At 39.3% G+C, this 21860-nt stretch overlaps 1 protein-coding gene across 4 annotated transcripts in view; it reads left to right on the top strand.

Annotated features, from left to right (window-relative positions):
• cpne5b (copine Vb) overlaps positions 1-21860 on the top strand; it is an 89506-nt gene that overhangs the window by 21333 nt on the left and 46313 nt on the right. For 3 of the 4 annotated variants that reach the window (XM_031855281.1, XM_031855307.1, XM_031855299.1), the window contains exons 5-8: positions 4086-4189; positions 6440-6479; positions 7344-7358; positions 9302-9378. In XM_031855281.1, coding sequence (XP_031711141.1) covers positions 4086-4189; positions 6440-6479; positions 7344-7358; positions 9302-9378 — 236 coding nt within the window. The remainder of the gene's footprint in view (positions 1-4085; positions 4190-6439; positions 6480-7343; positions 7359-9301; positions 9379-21860) is intronic. The other variant, XM_031855290.1, reaches the window with a different exon arrangement.

The raw sequence follows: 21860 nt of genomic DNA, 5'->3' as shown, positions 1-21860 counted from the left end.
TTGGTTTTGGTGTTTTCATGGGATTAGTTGATAATAGAAATATACAGTAGAACATCACCAGCCTTGGAAAACTGAGCTACAGAGTGCTGTTGAAGGCAGAATCAAGGTGAAGACAGTAAAATATTAGACAGGATAAAATAGGACATATACTGTAAGTACAGTGGCGATAAAAGTCTAGGACACAGAACATTAAAGTGATATTATAATAACACAAACACTAAAACAGTCTTGCATCTGTATGATCAAGTAGGTGTAAGTATAGGTTGAGTAAAATAAGTCTGAACCCAAAAACATAACGCCTCAGGCCTCGGCTGTTGTCAGCGCGGAGCCATTAAAACAAGTTTTAAGGGATTCAAAAGTTATTATTGAAGTTTCTGGCTTGAAATAGCAAAGTGGTGATACTACTTTAGTAGATTTGGTGTGGCATGGTGTCAAATGCTGCCTTGGCTCCATTTCGACCACAGTTGCTCGTTATTTTCAACTAGGACAACATTTCTCCGTATAGCAGAGAATGGAGAAAGACCATAATAAATACCCAGAGAGTGATGTTTGCTTTGCTTGCGTTTCATATTTTTTTAAGTTGATGTTTCCAATTCCTGCGCCTTGTGTTTATGTCCCTTTATGCATTTATGAATAATTGCAACTCTGAAATACTGTTTTTTTTCTGTGTATCCCTGTAATTGTGTATTATAGCATGCTTATGCACACATAACAGAGTAGTTGTCTTGAATGTCAGCCCCCATATTTGACAGTCACACAATGCAAATAGTCAATAATTTAACATTTTTCACAAACATGGGCAACTGTGAATGTATTTCATGTGTATTTAAAGTCAGATGAGCCTCATCTCCTGCTTGTGTGTTCATCCGGTGAAAGCAGATGGCTGTGTGGGCTTTCATTGAAGTTTAGTTCAGTGACTGCGGGGGACTCTGTTGTATGCATGTGACAATGTGTACATGCTTAAAGCATTAGCGTATGCATATGTTAAGATATTTCTATCATAAAACCTTTCACACTTCTCACAAAAGACACTTTGTTTTCCAAGTTGACAACTGAATTAACGGCCTGTCTTACAATCAGCAATCAAGAACACAAAACATAATTGCTATAACGAACATTTCACTTTAGTTCATTTTCAAGTCAAATTTTACTTCATTCTTCATTCAAAGTCGGGATTTCCTTGCGGACATAAGCCATCACATTCGAAAAATCATTTTGTTAAGAGGCGGTGGGTGTTGATGCGGCTCCAGGTAACGCTGTGTGAGACCGCACTCTCCCAAACCTCAGACTGATAAAGTGAGGCCAAACACTCACCAATGACTTTTAAATAACATTTTCTGACAGGACCCTCTAGCGAGCTGGTTAGGCTCGGGTCACATTTGACGATGATTTCCACCTCTTCCACAAGTTGTCTTGTGTCATGTTAATGCAGTCGGTGCTCTCGATGCAGCTTCTTGATTAGATGGAGAATGTCTCCATTATTTAAGCATTTATGCAAGATCACAGAACTAAATCATTCGTGCACATTCCACTTTTTGGTTGCAAAAAGTTTGATCCTCCTGCTCGGTACAATGCTTCACTCTCAAATCAATGTCGGGGTGATTTTACACTTGGTCTGATTGGAGGTTTTTTTTGTGGTCCAGAGGTTGTTTTCCGTCAGAGTTCAGTACAAGTGTGAAAAAATGTTATGTTACTCTTAACTTTGTCCATCATCGAGTACATGACTTGATTTGTTGATACATTTTTTATCACATCAGGAAATAACCCTCAGTAATGACTCCGGTATAGACTCAAGTATCTAGATCGTATGTAAAAACACTCTTAGGTCATAGGAGATGTTTATCAGGCGCCAGGTAGAGCTGCTCTCTTGCTAAGTATTATTGACCAGCACAACCTCTTAAAGACACACTGAATGACGCACACTCCTGGACCAGTCTCCTCTCTAAAGTTCCAGCACCTTCTGTTTTATCACAAGAGAAGAACTAATGAAACCAGGAGTGGAATCACACAACCACAGCTCTAGCTCAAAGCTCTAACAAATTTTGGGATATACTGTATTCTCCCCATGAAGCCACATAAAGTGTGAGGACAAAAACTGAAGTACCCTTAACTCTCTATCATACCTGGAAGGCTGTTTGTTCTCTCTCTCTCTCTCTCTCTCTCTCTCTCTCTCTCTCTCTCTCTCTCTCCTAATTCACACCATCGTCATCTGCTTCTCTCTGTGAACAAAAGACTCCGCCAAGCTCATTTTATCAGCACCATGTTGTTGGCTGTACATGGTACGAGGAGAATACATGCTGGCCAAAGAGCTACAGGACATTCATACAGCACAAATCCCCAGAGGTGATTCATGTGTGCTCTAGGAAAGAAGATAATGAAATCTTTGTTCGGTTTGGGATTAGACTCATGTCCTGTTGTCGCCTCTATTTCCCACTGTGTCTGTATTTTAGTGACATGTTCACATTTCCATATCAGACACTGCAGGTCTGTACTGTAACTGTTGCTACCCTGAATAGTTCAATTTGCCATATGTAGACTGTACGTGTGTGAGCTGCTCTGCATCTGTACATGTCGAGGGTGCGGGATTCTCATTAGCAGCTCCAGCAGCCCAGCAGTACCTAATGAACTCTGCATTGTCTATTTCACTCAGCAGCGACATCACATTATGGAGCTCATCTGCTATCACCCGCCTCTTTACTAGCATGCGCTCACAGTCTCATCAACACCTCGGGTTCTCTTAGAAAGTATGGGTGGCTCATGGATTTAACTTCAGTGTCCTTTTCTCTACTTTTCTTCCTCGTCGGTGTTAAATTTAGATGTGCAGACAGTGAGTTCACATAGAGAAAGATGTAACCTTAAAAAACAGAGTTCAAAGAGGTGTTCAACATTGTGTAACAATGTTAAAATGCATGGTTTTGTAGCAGTTGTTTTGTCCTAATTGTGCCCACATTGTATTTGTTGTGTTTACCGTATTGATTAAAATGGAAAGGTTTACTGACACATCCACCTACAGTACCTGATGTCTACATTATGGAAAAACAAGATCGACTCCTATACTTGCAAATGGCTTCCGTGACATTGATTGAAATTGTAGAGTTTGGCAGCTTTCCAATAAAGCCGGGCTCTAACACAGTTGTAGTTCAGTTGTATGATTAGATCTTTATGGTGCACTGCAGGCAAGAGACATAAAACAGCAATACTCTGATTCCAATGAGTGCCTGAATTGAATCTCCACTCGAGCAGTTTATTAAATTAATGACGGATTCGATTAATTAGATTCAATTAATGAAGAACATGGAACTAGTTATGATGACTGGAATTAAGAGTTTTTTTTTCTTTTTTGGGAAATATAAATGAAACTAAATGTCATGATAAAGAAGTTCACTCATTCCAGGAGGCTTTTAAATGATTTATGTACACAGTATACGGTATCTCATATTTGAAACTGCTTTTTTATTACAGTATAAGCATGTGGCATTGCTGGGTCTTTGCAAGCCTTTTATCTGGCATTCTGGTATTTCCCTGCTTAGGGAGTGAGAATCGCACTAATTAGGAGGCCTTAATCACTGCTTTTCTCCCCCTCTCCCTTCCCACTCTTTTCCCACTCCCACTCTCCCCCCCTCCTTTCCTGTACAAACCCTCCACTCCACTTTTGCCCCATTTTCTTCATACATCTACAGCCCTTTTTCTCACCCTCTCTTTTCCTCTTAAAGTTGTTTCTCTCTGTCTCTCCCTACACACTTACCTCTTCCCTTATCTATTTCTCTCTGTGGGGTTGATGAGTGGGTTATCCTGGTGTAATTAATATGGGAGAGGAGTGAGGATCAAGGAACCAGGAAACAAACCCCTGGCTTCCTCTGCACAACAGCAGCATGTGAAAGCCCCTCCATTAATCAGGCCCATATATGCGTATGCATGTGTGATAAGCAAGAGTCTGAGAAAGAGAAGAAAAAAACAAAATGATAAAGTGCAAGGTGACAACAGCACTAACTGCATTTGTTTATTAAACAATGTGTTGTTGTCTTGCTTTTCATTTAATCAAATTTCCCTCCTCACCTGTCTCATCTGTCTTTCTGCTTCCACAGTTTGGCAGAACAGAGGTGATAGATAACACCCTAAACCCAGACTTTGTTCGAAAGTACATCCTGGACTACTTTTTTGAGGAGAAGCAGAATCTTCGCTTCGACTTGTGAGTGGATTTCCTTTGAAGGTGTATCCGAATTGTATTTGCTCTCCTGCCCTCTGTCCTCATTTCCTGTGATGTATTTTTCTATTTTCACACCCTCCGTTCTATCTCATTGAGAGCCCTTCAATTGTTACACCCTTAAGAAATTGACCTTTCGGTATCTCCGCCCCCGAACAGCGATGCTCACCGTAATGATTTGCATGAGGCTCTAATAAGAGCAATATATGAAGAGTTTGGAGGGTGTTGTTTCATTGTTTTCATCCTTTACAAAACCAAAAACACAAATGCAAAATTTTGAGGATCCCTGCATGTTTATCTGCTCTAAAGTAGGCTACAAGCATTAGCACGCCTGGCTAACTAGCTTGCTACCTACAGGTAGGCAAGGGGCATTTCATTAGCCAACTGCACAGTGGTCACAGGTTTCATTGTGATGCTGTAACAGAGTTCAACAGCAGCTATCAAAGTTTGTGTCAGAGAATTACATTTATCAAACACCTCGGTTATTGCAGCTCATCAAATCTATCTGTTTTGTAAAACAAAAGCATACAATACAAACATCAAAGCATAAATCGTATCTCTGTGTTGCTTGGCCAAGTCTATTTTTCTATGATAAGCATCCAAACCATCAAATTGGGGTTAGATGAACAACATTCTAATTACATTCGTATTACTATAATATTGGGCCCAACTGGCTTTGCACTGCAATAGACAACCAATGCTGCTGCTTTATATTCACGTCTTCTACATGGATCATCAATTGACGTTCATGCTTGGGACATGTTATTCAGCAGAACATCAAGTGCATGTCCAAGAGAGCCCTTTATGGAGATTCTTGTCTTAAAACATGTCAGCTGGAAACATTTGTCGGCTGAACATGGAGGTTTATCCCAACTCATGGAGTTTTAGCAATCGAGTTAGCAGAAGTTTATGTTAGCTACCCTCAGATGATGAAATAAACTATAGACAGTCAGCCAACAAAATCCACAGTTGTTGGCCTGAAATAAGGAGCCTGCTTTTGTCTACTTCTGTGTAAAATCAAGAATTGTGAGAGGAAAATCTGCCATTGTAAGCTATGTACTGTTTGACGGGGTTAAGAGTAACAAAGGGGAGCGGTTTAGCAAAACAGTCAATAGAACTCATCTTTCGTTTATGACGTATATGGGATTTTTATATTCATTATAACCATTCGCAGTTGTAATCAAGTCTCTTTCTCTGTCTCTCATTGAGGATTTCTCAGTGAAATCAAATCTCTTTCTTACACAAAAGGGGTCATCTTTCTTGCATAACGTAACATGATGCTGGCCAAGTTGAAGGGTTAACTGCCAGCTCTTTACAGGCTGGACACACAAAGAAGAAAGAACGCTGCCTCAGCACTTGCTGTGGTTATGCTCTTTCATGGATACAAATAATCTCCATTTGAAATCACATTAAACAACCATCCCTCAAAGCTCTTTCAACAGATTGACCCTTAGCACTACCTGTCTTTATATCCTCCGCAGCTACGCCACCACACAGTATAAAAATACATTAGATGCTATTTGACAACTCTACAGTATATCACATATATATTAATAGTGAGAGAAATGCATGAACATTGTTCTAATGTCCAGGCAAACATGATCTATTGTTTCATTGGATGTTTAATACTGGCACACCACATAATAGCCTCCCTTCACTTTCATAGCTTTTTATTCACATGCAAATAAGATCAGGTCCACCACTCATTATCATAAGAGAGGAAAAAGGTCTTGTTGAACCCTTCCCCAATTACTCGGCCCCACCTTTAGTAACATCTGAAAAGAAACTAAGATCTTTTTTTATCTTGGCTCATTTTGAATTTGTGTGATGTTTAATGTGAGAGCCTTTGTCTTTGTCTTTTTATCTCTCATGAGTCTACCCACCTGTTTACATACTGTGGTTTTTAAAGGATCAAATAAAAAGTATATCTTAATTTCTCTTATCCTTCTTTACTCTGTTCTATTTCTCTAATTTCTTTCTTCAAACTACTCTCAACTCATTTCGCTTATAGACGTTGACACTTTGTCCTCAAACTGACAAAAAAAATAAACAAAAACATCTGAAAAGCCAAAATAAGATAAGTGTTGTGAGAGTATTTCTTCTCTGCTCCCAGTGATGACATATCACCAGGGATTGTTTAAAATCGTGCCTTTATCAATCAGTAAGTCCCCACTTAGATAAGAGTGTCCTCTACAGCTTTTGAAGTGAAATGGCTTTTATATTGTTTACTTACAGGTATGATGTTGACTCCAAAAGCCCAGACCTGTCCAAACATGTGAGTGCACATATTTAACTTTGAACCACAGATAAATGGAGGCCGGTTCTGAGTCAAATCTGAATTATTATCTTAAATGGCTCTGAAAATGAAGAAAGTAAATATTGCTTGATGAAAAACGGGGCTGAAAGTGACTTAAGATTGGCCGAACTCTTTATCAGTGGTCTAATGGGTGTTGCCTGCTGCATGGTTTATTCTTGATGAAATAAAGCAAACCCTTTTTTATTGCCTGATCACAGAAGTATCCAAATGCAAATGTTCATTATTGTCTTTATTCAATGTCTTTGCTTTTAGACTTCAACATGTGTTCTAAATGCTGCATTGCACTACAGATATGCTAATGCTATTTCTATTCAGCTATGATTGAGTCATATATGGTCTTTTTTGTATTTATTGTAGTTGTGGTTCTGCAGTGATAGGCATTGTGCAAAAACTTGCTTTACTATCAAAACTTGGATCGTGCAATGCTTTAAAGCGCAATATTCCATTTTCAGCACTATATTACATGACATGATATTTTTTTGTTTCACTAGAGAACGATAGGTTGATTTTATCTATAAGGCTGGAACTATATGGTGACAGAGAGCATTTGTTAAAAGTGCAAAATAATCAGTTTTGATGATTATTTGATGTATTTGGATAAGTGGGGTTTGCATTTTTTCATCACTAGGTTTAATTCCACCTATGTGCGTTGGGTTTTACTTCTGGCACAGCATGTTGTCTTTACACTCTCACCTCGCCATCTTGCGCAGTGCCAGGAGTGCTAGTTATTCGGTAAAGTGTTGGTATATGATGTCTGTTGTTATTGTTGTTGTTGTTGTCATTGCTGTTGTTGCTGCTGCTGCTGCTCAACCTTTCTGGAAGCCCGCAGAACTCAACGTAGGTCCCAGCATCCCTCTCACTGCTGACACTGCATGGCTGCTGTCTCACATTAATGATCCTTTCGTCAGGAGGAAGGATGGCGACACTAATCAGAACTATAAACTGAGAGGACAGGCCACTGTTGCAGTCTCAAAGGGCTCCACAGCAGCCACATTATGAAAATAAATAAGCAGTCATTATGTCTTTCAGCAGCTTTTGTAGCATTTTTTTGTAACATGATGAAAATGGTGAGATTTCACAGGCTCTTCCGTGTAACAGAAAGCAAAATCCGTCTGCACAAAAGACCAAAGGCTCACTGAAATGAAACACACTATAGCCTGATGCTGAATTATTTAGTGTGCACCTGTCTGTCAAGGCCAGAGTAAAGGGGTCTTTGGTTTGGATTGTCCCACATCCTTGCTATGATAAAGAAAAAGAAAAAAAAACAAAACGATTGTGGCGAAACTTGAAACCAAATACACAATATGACTTTCTTTTATCTGTCTTTGAGTCTAATGTACCGGATCTATGCTTTTGTGATAGTAAGAGACTTTGTCCAATTAGAGACATGAGTATGACTGAAAATATGTCACTCAGTCATTGTTCATGGTGCTGTGAACCCTTCCAACTTCACCCATTTGTCTGTAATCCTCCACAATTCATTAAACCAGTGGTTCCCAACAGGTGGGTTACGGGTCCACAAGTGGAGTCTGTTCTAAGTGGGTCGCAATTTTCAAATTGACTTCTAGATAAGCGCTTTTATTTTGAAGCACCACTGCCTATGAGTAGAGGCACTACAACATGCATGTCTGTAGTGTAAGTAGCCTATTGAAGCCAGTCTTTTGTCAAAGTTACCATGCATGACAGATGGATTTTCGCGATGTGATCATGCAAGAATCACATATGACACAAAAATCTATCTTGTCAGGCTTCAAGTAATGACATTGTGTCCAGTAAGACAGAGCACGGACCAATCAGCGTCCTGTGAGGAGCTATTTGTGTGCGAGACTACACACAGAGGTGACTGTTGTTTCTAAACAACAATGGCAGCTCCCAAAGAGGTTAGCGTAGAACCTGCAATAGCATCAGAACTGGAGAATGGCTCTGACGGCTTTTCTCGATGAAGATGTTTTTGCTCTTCTCTGGACTTGTTTCCGTTAGAGTTTGACTGAGAGATGCTTCGTCCAATCACCATGTATTTTTTTGAAAGTGCCCGCCCTTTTCCGAACAGTTTCCAATGATGACTTCTCAGATGGTTCTGTGTAACAAACCATCTGACGGGTCAGGTTGATGTCAAAGTCTGTTCTCCCTTTGAATAGTGCATCCCTCCTGTTAGCATTGTATTTAGGTGGTTATAGTTTGGCATTTCATGCTTCAAATCTTATTTACCTGAATAAGCCTGAATTAGTTGGAATTGCTATTTTGAAATGTTAGTTTAAAGCCCTACTTGCACTCTTTAACGGCAATGCAGATAATCACATGTTGCTTTAGAATGCTAGAGGCTAGACCCATTGGGAACCACTGCATCAAACTATGCTTACCTTGCATACATTGACAACTTTGATTGCAATTCAATTTCACAACAAAACTGGATACGATGTCACATTGTTGAGCAGATCACAGTAATGGTGTCTTTGAGCATTAAGAGAATATTTTTTCATAGCTGACGGCAATTTACCAAGCTTTGCAGACACGACTACAATCTATGACTTACCCAATGTTTTTTTAAAACCTAATATGTTGTACAAAAAAAAAATTCAAGAATTTTTTTTGGTGAAAAATTTAAAACTCTGACCCACAAATTTGAAGGAGCATGAAAGAGTATAATCTTTGCCAAAAAGTCCAGTGGCAGTAGAATAATTTTTAGTTCATGTCTGTGATTATGACTTTGATTTCTTGTCTTTTCACTTCATATATGTCACCCTGTCCCCCCTCCTCCCCTCCTCCTTTCTTCCCTCCAGGACTTTTTGGGTCAGACGTTCTGTACTCTTGGGGAGATTGTTGGATCGCCAGCCAGTCGACTGGAGAAACCACTGGGGTGAGTAAGATCTAAATACCCCTGAATCCAAATATGATTGAGCAACAACATACTGTGCCAAGGAGGGAATTAAGACACAAGAAAGATGCTTTGTACCCAAACACAATGACCATGCTCAGGTTCATGAATTTAGCTTAATTTATACTGAGTTAGGGACACAGAGAGAGTGTGAGTGAAATAGCAGGAGGATGAAGAGGAGGAAGAATAGGAAACACATTGGTGATTTAGCAAAACATTGATCAGACAAAGGAGGAACGGATGAGAGACATCCTACAGATGTTTTCCTCAGATAATTATTGTCATTAAAGAAAAAGGTGGGAGCAAAATTGAGCGAAATTATCTAAATGACAGCCCGTCTCCCCAGCTTGTGCTCTCACACTGGCTGAGAAAAATGTAATGTTAATGGGAGAGCCTTTAATCTGTCTTTAAACATCTATCATCCATCATCATCATCATCATCATCATCATCATCATCATCATCATCATCATCATCAGTGTGCTAGGCTCTTGTGTAATTCAGGTGAAGTCATTTAAATGTCGCAGTCAGTGAGATGTGCTGGTTTTCAGCTCTGGATATGTTACCGTGGAGAACATTAAGATGGAATACTTGAGGATTAATATTCAACTTTGAATTGAAAAGTTATGTAATTGCCATGTACTTGTATTGCGTACATGTGACGCTTATATAATTAAAAAAAAAACTGTAGTATAAGGTGATTTTGGAGCAACTGTATGGGGAAAGCACACAGACAAGATATGTTATGCCTACTGATTGCTTTATTTGCAGGGCTAAATAAAGAGATATCTGGGTAACTTCAGGGCACAGAGGCTGGCAGAAGAGCCAGTATGCACCTCTAAAATCTCAACTACACCAGGTGTATCTACAGTGTTGCATGAAAACTACGCATCTCCAAAACATCTCTTGTTTTTAGCTTCGTGACAATGCATTTGATTAATGTAGCTTAGGAAGTACAGGATCATTTTCTCAACATATAACGGGACAATTACTCTCAGCTTTGTTACCACTAGCCGCCCCAAGCAGCCGGGGACCGGTTAAGAGTTGTGGGTGAGTAGTCACCAGGTAGTCAGTGGCAGAATAACACAGGTGATAAAAGGTGTTTTGAGAAAGTGTGAGCCATAACTGACCACCCAAAATATTATGTGGTTTGCTGCAGCAGCAGAATCTGATATTAGCCGTGAACAGAAACAGAGCACACTTACTCATAGAGGCATGCACACACACACACACACACACACACACACACACACACACACACACACACGCATGATCCTCCTGGAGGATATAATAATAATAATAGTGGTATTGTGTCAACACCCACACGCAACATGTTTAAAATAGAAAGCACTTTTATGATTGTTGCTCATCTTATTAATTTGAGTATTTGGTTTGCAACAGTTCTCCTCTTCTTGGAAACCATTGTAAAGCATACATATTAATGTTTCATGATGCAGGCATTACGTCACATCTCTGATGTACGCAGTAAAAATAATGTATATCATATTGACAAATTGCACATGGAGCTTACCAGAAATATCTGTCTCGCCCTCCAGCACACCCCTGGTGATGACACAGTTGCAAATCTGTTGCAAAAACATTGTTGTGACACAGTGTTTTCCGTGCAGTGCTTTTACTGTTGATGATGCTTACTTAAGGGTGCACTTTAGCAGTGCAAATATAAGTGTGCCTCGAGCCTCTATATTGAGAGCATAAACCTTAATAATGTTATTACAGGTTTAATATCAAACCATTTCTTTCTCAGCTGAGAATTTATATGGCACGGTTGGAAAAGGAAATAGAATTCTTGCCAAATTATTCATTTTTTATTTGAGACAATCTGCAGCTGAGAGATAACATAACTGCTTGCTAAATGTTATTCTTAAGGCAGCCTTTAGTCTTTCTTTAAAGAAAAAATAAAGTTGACAGCCACCAAACTAGCACAACACATTCACATGGTATTTATTTTATGGTCGTTAATGATTAATCATAAAATGTAATGTGTTTATTTTTGGCATGTTTCTTGAATCATATTGGGATCAGTTCCATTAAGTGGTTTTGGTGGATATGCAGAATAATTTCCTCAAATTCAAACACTCAGATATTAACCTCCAGTGCGATTACGTTCAGCAACTTTTCTAGCTATACTAGTGAAGCGACTTTGTTTTGTCTCTGGTGTGGAGGAGAACTGTGAAACACACAGCGGCCCACTGAGTGCCCTTATGCACACACACACACACACACACACACACACACACACACACACACACACCTATACCTATTTTAGTAATTGATTTCATAAATCCTGTTCCTTAGTAAATGGCGTATAACTGCATGAGAGCGTATTTCATTTTTCTTCCTGCTCTCTTTTCTCTGCCTAATTGTAATGACTTTAATGTTCCTGAAATTACCGCTTGTTTAATTAGGCAGCGGCCGATTTTCATTATGGAAAAAAAACGGCTCCTGAAGCAAAAGAGAGAGTGAGAGAGATAGAAAGGCGACATCAATGACTATCCGGAGAGTTTGTTTGTCGGCAGAGACAGAAACGCCGACGAAGATGAGGACAGTCAAAAGAACCCATTATTGCTAGTCTAGATTGTACACAGAAGCACAAACAAAAAGCATTAGAGTAGAAGACAGTAGAAAGTATGCAGTAACACGGGTCCTACTCATGACAGTGAAAACTGGTCACTACAAATACACACCTTCTTTATGCATATTTTGCTAGGCTAATAAATGAATGAATTCGTGCGGCCTCTAAGGCTCTCGTCAGTTTACTGCACTGTATATTTACAGATTCCCTTTGAGGCCGCAGAAGCACACAGGAAATACACACAAAGCCATGCAAACACAGGCACAGAGTCAAACAAATTTAGTGTATATGTGTGTGTGTGTGTGTGCATGTATATTTACACATGAGTATGAAAGCAGTGTATGTACAGGCATGCTTTACAGGCATTAGGTCCTATTATATTGACCCATTTGTGCCCGCAACAGAAATGTTCAATATTCTTTGGAAAAGGAGGTTCCTATATAGAGTATATAGAGAGAGGCAAAGTCTCGCCCCTTCCGGTGGACCACCATGGGAAAAATATGTAGGGTCGTCAACAACGAATACATTTCTGATGCAGTTTGAGTTGTGCAAGGAGTTATACATATGTTTGCCAATTAAAAACGATAGTTTTGTACATCAATAAAGATGCTTTTATTCGTATAACTTTTGAAGTGTAAGAATGTGAAAATATATAATTAGAAAGACGACAAACCCAAACGCCACATAAGGGACGTGTCTCGCTGAAGCTACGACGCCTGTGTTTTGTACTGGGATGTAACGCTACTCACATTAACAACGGGTCTTGATTGTTCTTTTACTTCCCGGCTGTTAAAGTTATTGCTGGATAAAACACATCAGGTAAGATAACGTTACATTTGTAAGAAACAACGTCTGAGCGCCATCAGTAATTTCCTTGACAATGTCAACTACCCTCTCATTCACTCAACAGGTGTAGTTTAAATAAGACAATCATGATTGACCGTCATTAAAGTCACACAGAGGGTTTGTTAGATTGGAAAAACGTGTTCAACTGATCATATTTGATGGTACAGACCCTGATCAGTAATAAAATGAAAGCATTACGGTTAATATGTTTAACTTCATCGTACCTGTACAGCATGGTTCTGTTGACTCTAAAGAAAAGGCAACAGAACCTTAAACTAGGGTTTGAATAACACACCAACAGACCTTTTAGACTGGCTCACTAAAAGGTTTAGTGGGTCACTTTAATGGAACTGAGCCATAGTTAATGTTATTTGTTGCACCTGTGTTTCTTCTGTGATAAGTAAAAATGGCGGCAAGAAATTGTATTGACATGAATCCTCCAGTACACATACAGACACAAACACTGTGTTGTTTAATGATAATATGATGCACCTTTCTGGATTTGTGTTCATGACGTGATGTAACGCGTGACTTATCCACTTCCTAAAATGAAACAAATTCATAGAGTGTGTTTGTGTGTGTGTCTGTGTGCGTGTTTGAGATAGAAAGAAAGAAACAGAGCGCTTCTGCTAAACAAGGCATTTGTTTCATCTGAACATCAAAGGCGCTCTGCTCTTTTATGATTGCTTCAGATTTTACAGTCCTCTCTTGCCACAGGCCTCAAATGCATATTTATTAAAGAGATTAACATTCTCTTGTCATTTATATTTACACAGAAAAAAACATTTAAACGGACGAAACCAGCTGCATAATGACGTTTTTTTTTTTTTGGCTCCTTCATATTTCAGAAAATATAAACAATTTTCTAAACGTAAACTGGTATTTATGAAAAATATAACATGCAGTGAAAATGTGCACATCTCATGCAATAGAAGAGATGTAATGTGTTATAAAGAATTATTTTCAATTGTCAGTAAGCTGCACGGTACCTGTAGGTTTACACATATCTACACCATGATGTGCAAATCAATGTGACATTTACAAAACATAATTCCTATTGATTGCTTTTTGTGAGCTCAATGACATTATTCTTTTTTTTATAATTATTCTGCTTTAGGAGTTCTCACTTCGACACCATTATGTCTTTTTTCATTTTTATCTTTTATTTTTAAGCATTGCAATGACTGCTGCTGATTATTTACAGATGCATGCGTTATGAATTAAGGACACTACAGCATGGTTGCTCAGCTGTGTCTTTAGTGGAGAGTTGCATTAGTAATTCACAAAACATCTGAAATACACAGCTCATGGAAACACACGGACAGACGAACATTAATGTCTTTATCAAATGTGTAAATTGTAATGACTTGGCCCCATCAGATCAAATTGTAATTTGTCCAATATTTTGGTTTATGACTAAATATCTGAAACAACTGATGACGTTCCCATCATCATTTTATAGTAACTCCAAGCAACCTGGTCCAGACCCTGCCTTTGATATGTGCTTTCTCTAGCCTTCATTTTCATGTCACACTTTGAAGCTCAAAACTATACAACAAGACTTTAAAAGCATTCCGTTACATTTCTCAAGATTGATCTCCAATTGTATCATATTTCATCTTTTCTCCTCAATTGCCACTACTTTGACCCGCACTTCATTATACAGTATTTATTGAGAGCTCTTCCTCACAAAGCGTGCCAGAAGGAAGACAGCACAACAATTACAATCAGCTACAAAACCATATGATGCCAAACAGTATAAAACAAACAAGACGACGCAAGGATAGAATTAAACAAGAGAAAATAAAAAGGGCACAGGGCAAATCACACCACACGATGGAAAGATACAACAAACCTACCTCACCTATTTAATCCCTGCCAAGCTTAACCACCAACATCAAACCCTCAGCAAAGACAAGAAACAACTGGAAACATCTTCTGAGTGAGAATAAATTGATGAAACCTTAGGCGGTGCAATTCAAAGAGGCAGAATATTGTGTGCTTTATTGCATTCATTTATTCAGGACTGTTTTACTGTGTATACATACTGTTTTACCGCAAGGCACTCCTTGCACCTGCACAGTTAGCATCCTGGAGCTGACCATAAAACACCAGGTTTTCAACAGAAACCCACGGAGGTGCTCCACTGCAGCAGATGGGAGTTAAATGACTCACTCTGGGCCACACTGATGATAGACAAGCAGCCGGAGGACAACTGTTGTCATCCTCTTCAGTTTTTCCTCACAGCATCATTCAAAAATTAAAACATGCAGACCGCATGTTTGCTTTTCTCTAACCTTCAGTCCAACTACAGTCAGCCACTGCTGAGTACTATTGTTTTTAGATCAAGTTTATGCACCGTATTCCACTGAAACAGTACTGCAATGCCCACTAATTGCTGGCTATGTTTTATCCATGTGACACTACTGGTTCAGAAAATGGACCCTTAGGTCGATGCAGTGTATGATTGCTGTGTTGCATTATGTTGACAGAATACTTAGTAAATGGCATATTGAGGAATAGTGTACAGATGTGCACACCTTGTGATTAGAAACTATGGAGGAGAGAAGAGAGATGAAAGGAAGTTAAATTAGTACAACAAAGAAGGAAATGAGAGTAGAGAAGAGGACAGTGGAGTTATATTAGCTTAGATAGGACATTAGAAAGATGTTGGGGGGGAGGCGAGGAGGAGGAAGTATGTTTGAGCATGCTTGGCCTTTAACCGTTTCAATATTGCCTGAGTGTCAGTGTGGATTACTAGAGCACAGCAGCAAAATGGAAGGAAATTATTTGTGAATGTGAATAGAGGCATGTGTGCAGAGACGGGATACCCAGCTGGGTATGATGACAAACCAAGTCTGACAAACCAATCCTGACACCAAGTCTCCCGATCTCCAACAGTTTGCCCCGGGTGCTCCTGGATGAAGCGAACAATACTGTAAGAGCTGCAACCATAAGAACCTCTGAGATGGGATAGTATCCTGTTTATAGAAAGTATTGGGATTATCACTGTCATATAGTCATATAGCTAACTGCAACAGGTAGCTCCCTGTTGCTATCTACTGTGATTTCAGGGATAAGAGATCATCTGTAAGAAGCCACATTTGTTCTCTTTCATTTAAGTTGTTGAACTTTAAATTTATTTAAATAAATGCTTGTTAAACTTGGGTGAATGTTTCAGGCTGTAGTATTGAGACTTGTGATGAGTCTGACTGTAAAAAGAGTTGATTTACCCCAAACTTTGACTTTATTGCTGGTGTATAGCACTCTATACACAGCCAGTACTATGCATTATTATTACAGGTTCATTGTTAAATACACTTTGATTGATTCAGTGTAGGCTACACAGAGACACTGCACACATGAAAAGCGAGTGCAAAGCAGTTAATGTGCTTATGGTTTAGCATACCTGGTCAACAGATAGGCTACATGGTTTCAATAATTGTGCAACAAGTACCAAGTCCAGACACCTTTGAGTTTAAGATTAGTTACTGAAAGAACTTGCTGATATCATTCGTCATGCCTGTGAAGGCAAGCCCTGCCTAAATCCCAGTCTTCATGACAGTATGTGATGCTATAACGTGTCTGTGTCACAGCATTAGATGCTAGATTGTTCATCTATGTAGATGTCCCGAGTATAGCTGTACTGCAATGTAACAAATACTGTGAAATGTGAGGGCATTTTAGTAAACACTGGCCAAACCAACCTTTAGTATACAGATGCATGAATGTGCTCAGGGCTGGGAAAGCGGCCATGGCAGGGTAAGTGCAATAAAAATACTCTCAAAATAATTTTAATTCTCAGTAAGCTGTCTCCATCCTCTCCTGCAAAAACACAGGACAAGTATAGGTCTGATGCTTCTGTTTTCTTCCGAACGCTTCAATCCCACATGCTACCAACCAAAATACGCCTCCTCGCCTCTTAGAAAGTGGAATATCATAAATCACCTATGATAGTGCAAAACAAAAATACAAGCAACTATCACATACTTTTAGTGTTAAATCGTGGGCTGCTCGGATAATTGTGAAATGCCCAACATACTGAGCTGTGTCCCGGGAAGCCATACTGGGAGCGGAGGCTGCAAATATGGCCTTAAGCCATGCCTCAGTATCGCAATGTACTCAATCGGAGATGTGTTTGAGCTCATCAGAGAAGGTGAGAAACTGGAAAAACTCATTACAGGATTTCAAATGGCCATAGGCAATGTTTACGAGAGAGAGAGAGAGAGAGAGAGTGGTGTAAGGGGCAATGTATCAGAAGCTGACCTTTGATACTAAAACAGTATATAATATCAGATGCGAGGGATATTTACACTGAATTTACCCTTGAAATAGATATTTTTATTTTTCTATTTTATTGTGACAACCCTGATCCCTGATGGATCCTTTTACTCCTGAAATAATTATCATCATAGCCGCCAGGGTTGGATTCTCTCCTCTATTGCCACCTTAACTTCTCTCCGACCTAATTTTATCTCAGAGCTTTGCTCGAGATCCACTTACACTAGTCAGAATAATGGATTGTACTTGCTTTCTTCCCAGTTTAACACAATTGATGTATGCGTTCTTAAAGGGCACATTGCCACTGGAAGATTCAGTTCAGACCTACAGTGCAGTTGAAGCTATGAGTTTCTGGCACTTCTTGTTGTTGTTGTTTTTTCTGTCAGTAGAGCAGATGCCTCTGTCAGCAAAACACTGCTTCATTACTCACACAGATGCCGCAATACACACTGACACCTGCTGTGCGTCATCCAGCTCAATCACACTACTCAATTATTAGCCGCTGAGCTCATGTGCCTTGCTTAAGAGCAGTGATAGGTGTTGGGGGGGAGGTGTTCATTCATCTTATCTGTTCAGACCTCTCCAGCAGGTTTGAAAATTAAACAATTGGATTCTCTCTGCAGGCCAGGTGTGTCTGACAGCCTCTATATCTTTATACTCATCTTTTACCATTTTCTGCTTCTCATTTCTGCTCCCTCTATTCCCCCCTCACCTAACCTGTCATAAAACCACACATCTCTTTCTGTTGATATGACTACCAGCCATATCTAACACCCACTCCGAGTGAGCCGTGCTCCACTGCGCCTCATCATTCGCTATCGGATATGCAGATGCACACGAACACAGGCCCTGAAACAAAATGGCTGCTGTAACAGCTCCAGTTGGCGTCTGGGTGACATTGTTGTGTGTTTAGACTCTCGTGTATTTTTGGCTCCTCTCGAAAAAAAAGTGATATTTTGTTCTGTTTATGAGAATTGGGTTTTCAGCTTTGTGAAGACATTTTATGTTGTTGGCTGCCTGTGTGGTTGAATTATTTTGCTTGTAACAGGTGCAGGGGCAGTATCAAACACTAGATAGTTATTTATAGCATACATTTATCCATGTATGCTATAAATAACACAAAGCCATACCTACATTTAAAAAGGGATCAGTAGCTAAATTTAAGTTATTGGTTGCCCCCATAAAACTGTAATATTTGGAATATATGTTGCGGCTTGTGATGATGCAGAGACTTCTGGTTTACATAATTGATTGCTTTTGATGAGACAGAAATACAGATGTTTCTTAGCAGCCAATTCACACTTCTAAGGAATTTGCTAGCTAAGACATTCCTCAGAGATTACAGTTTACATTTACAAAGTTACTGCATTACACTATAACGAGAATATAGTATTTTGCAAATACAGTCCTCTCTCTCTCCAAAATTGGCCTCTGTTATACACATCAAAGAACAAATCTGGATCCTATTTATAGTGTTAATTTGATTGCTAAGGGATCTAATTGGTTACAGGTGTTTTCACGTGTGCATGTGGGTGCAGATGAATGATAATAAGTCTAATGTGGATAATCATGTGTAGTTAATTGAAAAAGTGTGTTTTAGAATTTCAAACAGACAATGTGCTTATGGTTTCAATAACTGTGCTACAATTACCAGTTTTTGTGTCTTGGCAATTGCAAAGAAATTGTAACTCACATCTCATTTGGATTATTTCTTTAGTAGAAAGTAACTCAAATGAAACTCAACTGCAAATGTAAAATGTAATTTCTTTGAGCACCACAAGCAAAACTATCCCCTGAATTGCTTTTGGGTATAAGTTCATCATTGGTTGTGCCATGAGTTTTAGAGGTTGATATCTCAAAACACATAAAATCAACAACATCTGCATGGCTGAATAGCACTGAGTGGGCCGTTTGCAGCACACAAAAAAACAAACACCAAGAATATCTCATTTTCCCCCAAAAAGGAATCGGATAACATGAACATGCCAAGCTGAGTGAATTAAATAAAAGAAAATAGCTAGATGCAACCAAGATCGTCTTTCTACAAAGCTAAAATTCACATATACAGCAATCACTCCGTTAGCAGACGTCATAGTAGACAACATATATAGAAAAAATAAAAAGAAGATCCAAACAGGAATCCACAATGAGCAAATGTAGGCATCAGTTTGTGGACAATACAATCCCATCTGTAAGGATTCATTCCATAACTTGGCTAAACACACACGTACATCCATCTGTGTTTTCCTCCTCTGGCATGGTGTGCTAATGGAGGTCTGGACCAGCGGACTGATAAAGCTGTCATATTGCCTCCCTCTCTGCTTCTTTCTTGCTCTAACACAGAGTGATAAATCAAGTCTCTCCAATGGCATCACTTCCACAAAGAGACTTCTGTCTGCTAACACATGCATACACGCAGACGTGCTCCACACACACGCACACACACACACACACACACACACACACACACACACACACACACACAGAGAAATACATTAGATCTGTGTTCCTCTGCTCAGGCTATATGAGAGAGGCTATATTCATAGCTACTAAACACAATCCCCTCACCTGCTCATCTCCGTTTTATTCTGTCATGTATCTTTCATTTTTTCACCCTCTATCTCACTCACACACACACACACACACACACACACACACCTCTCTCTGGGGAAGCCTTCATTGGTGGCCTGGGTCGCTGTCACACGAGTAATGTCTGACCGGGGAATAACTGCAGTGCAGTAGGAGGTTTCCTTTGAGACAAAGATCATACAGTAAATACGTGGTGTAAGGCTTATTTCCTTTGTGTGGATTTTGGTGGTCAGAAAAGAGTAATGGCCAAGAGCGTAATTACTAGAGGGCTCCTTTTCCACATGAGCACCTAACCTCTTCCTCTCCTCACGCTCTATGTGTCTCCTCTCTTTAAGGTCTCAGCTAATGGGAAGCGGAGGGTTTTTTCTTAGGTTGCAGCTGCCTTTCTGTCTTCTGGGAGGTCTATATTGAATATGGATGCTGCAGCTATTTGATCAAGGCAAAGGGGGCTATAGATAGCCCTTTGCAAATTGGGTCACAAAGTTAGAGTAAAGGCAAAATTAGGAAGTCAGGATCACCTCAGCGTAGGGGTATTATATGTCTCTGCAATAAGATAATTTGAAGGAGGTAGACAAAAAAGTGTTATTTATCATTTTTTTATTGATTCTCGAGATGCCGGGATTTCGTGGTTTTAACACTTTTGCATTTATACTCTGTTTTGAAACAAAAGGCTCCGACCAATTGACCATTTGCTAAACCCCAAGTCTCTTTTGTGAAACAGCACTTTGACTTTTTTGTTTGCGTCAGGCTATGTTAGCATCAAAGGATCCAGCAGTTAGCTGATGGCTGTGGTAGAAGGAGACCATTTCTCAGTGTGACTGCAATTTCTACTTGTTGCTCCTTAATTGTTGCTCTCATAAATTAGTTAATGTTCTTTTAATCTTTGGAGTGCAATCAAACCAGTGTTTCCGTGAAGGAAGGAAGGAATGGAAGGAAGAAAGGAAAGGGAAGACATGTTTTCCACTGCACCCTCCACCTCCTGCTTTGCAACTGACAGGGAAGACTTTGATGCTGTGATGAAAAGTGATGGTTGTAATGCCCAAGGCAGCTCATGTTTGAAGGTCTAGGTGAAGTGAAATGGATGGTTCAGGGGTGCTGAGCTCCATGGAAATGTGCTCGCCAGAGAGGGGGTTTGCCCCTCAGGAGCGGTGTATTGTTTATTATGCAAGTTTATATGCAAGTTGCCTTATGCAAAAAGACATAATTCAATAATTAGCTTACATTAAATAAATGAGAGCCTATATCAAGCAAATTAAACGCATGACTTGTAGAGAAGGAAAGTAGCAGAGAAAACAATCCTGTGTGACTGATCCATCTCTCCATTCAGCTCTACACCAGGTCTAAGTACATGTGTATCTTCGGCCTTTAAAACGCAGGCAAAACTAATTGTTTATAAAAAAAAATAAATGACTGAAATTGAGAAAATAAACAGAACAAGATAAGATGTTAAAAAAAGAAAACATATTTCCTTTTTTTGTGATAAAAAAATTGACCATTTGATCTGGAAAGATAACAAGATAATAATAAAATAACAACAGTTTCTGTCTGGCTGCTCAGTTTAATTGGTTTTCTTGGCCTAGAGTTCGATTTGTTTAAGTCAATGCAGAATTGGCTCGAACTTCATTAAAATCAAGGAAACCTAATAACAAGAAAGGACAATGTGTGTTGTCTTCTCAATAAACACAGAAGTACTTAGTTTATGTTTGTATCTACTGCAGTATATTGATAGCACCTAGATAATAATTTCCTGCATGCCGCCATGTCAAGTAAGTTCAAAGTGTCATCAAAATATCATCTCTAATCACAAAGAAATTTCATTAAATGTTAATGCACTAATTACAACCTGTGTTCTATAATCTTGAACAAGAATAACTGTGATATGGTTAAAATCAGAGCTGAGATAGCTGTCAGTAACTACAGCTCAATTTAAACTTCCAGCTGAATAGCTGCGAGGGTCCACGTCATGTAAATGGAATCCTCCCTTTCAACCATTAACATATCTGCAAGAGTCCGTGCATGTTGTCTGCACATGGGGGACCACGTCTGCATATGAATACGATATGGCCTAATTAATCCAGTCAAGGACAAAACTGCAAGGCAAAAACTACCAAAGTACACAAAGCACCTATTTGTAATGCACATTCTCCAAACAAATTT

Source organism: Anarrhichthys ocellatus, unplaced genomic scaffold, assembly GCF_004355925.1.
Source record: "Anarrhichthys ocellatus isolate YVR2014 unplaced genomic scaffold, GSC_Weel_1.0 scaffold1, whole genome shotgun sequence".
NCBI lineage: Eukaryota > Metazoa > Chordata > Actinopteri > Perciformes > Anarhichadidae > Anarrhichthys > Anarrhichthys ocellatus.
Note: the sequence above shows the minus strand (reverse complement) of the source record. Positions and strands in the feature narration are given on the sequence as shown.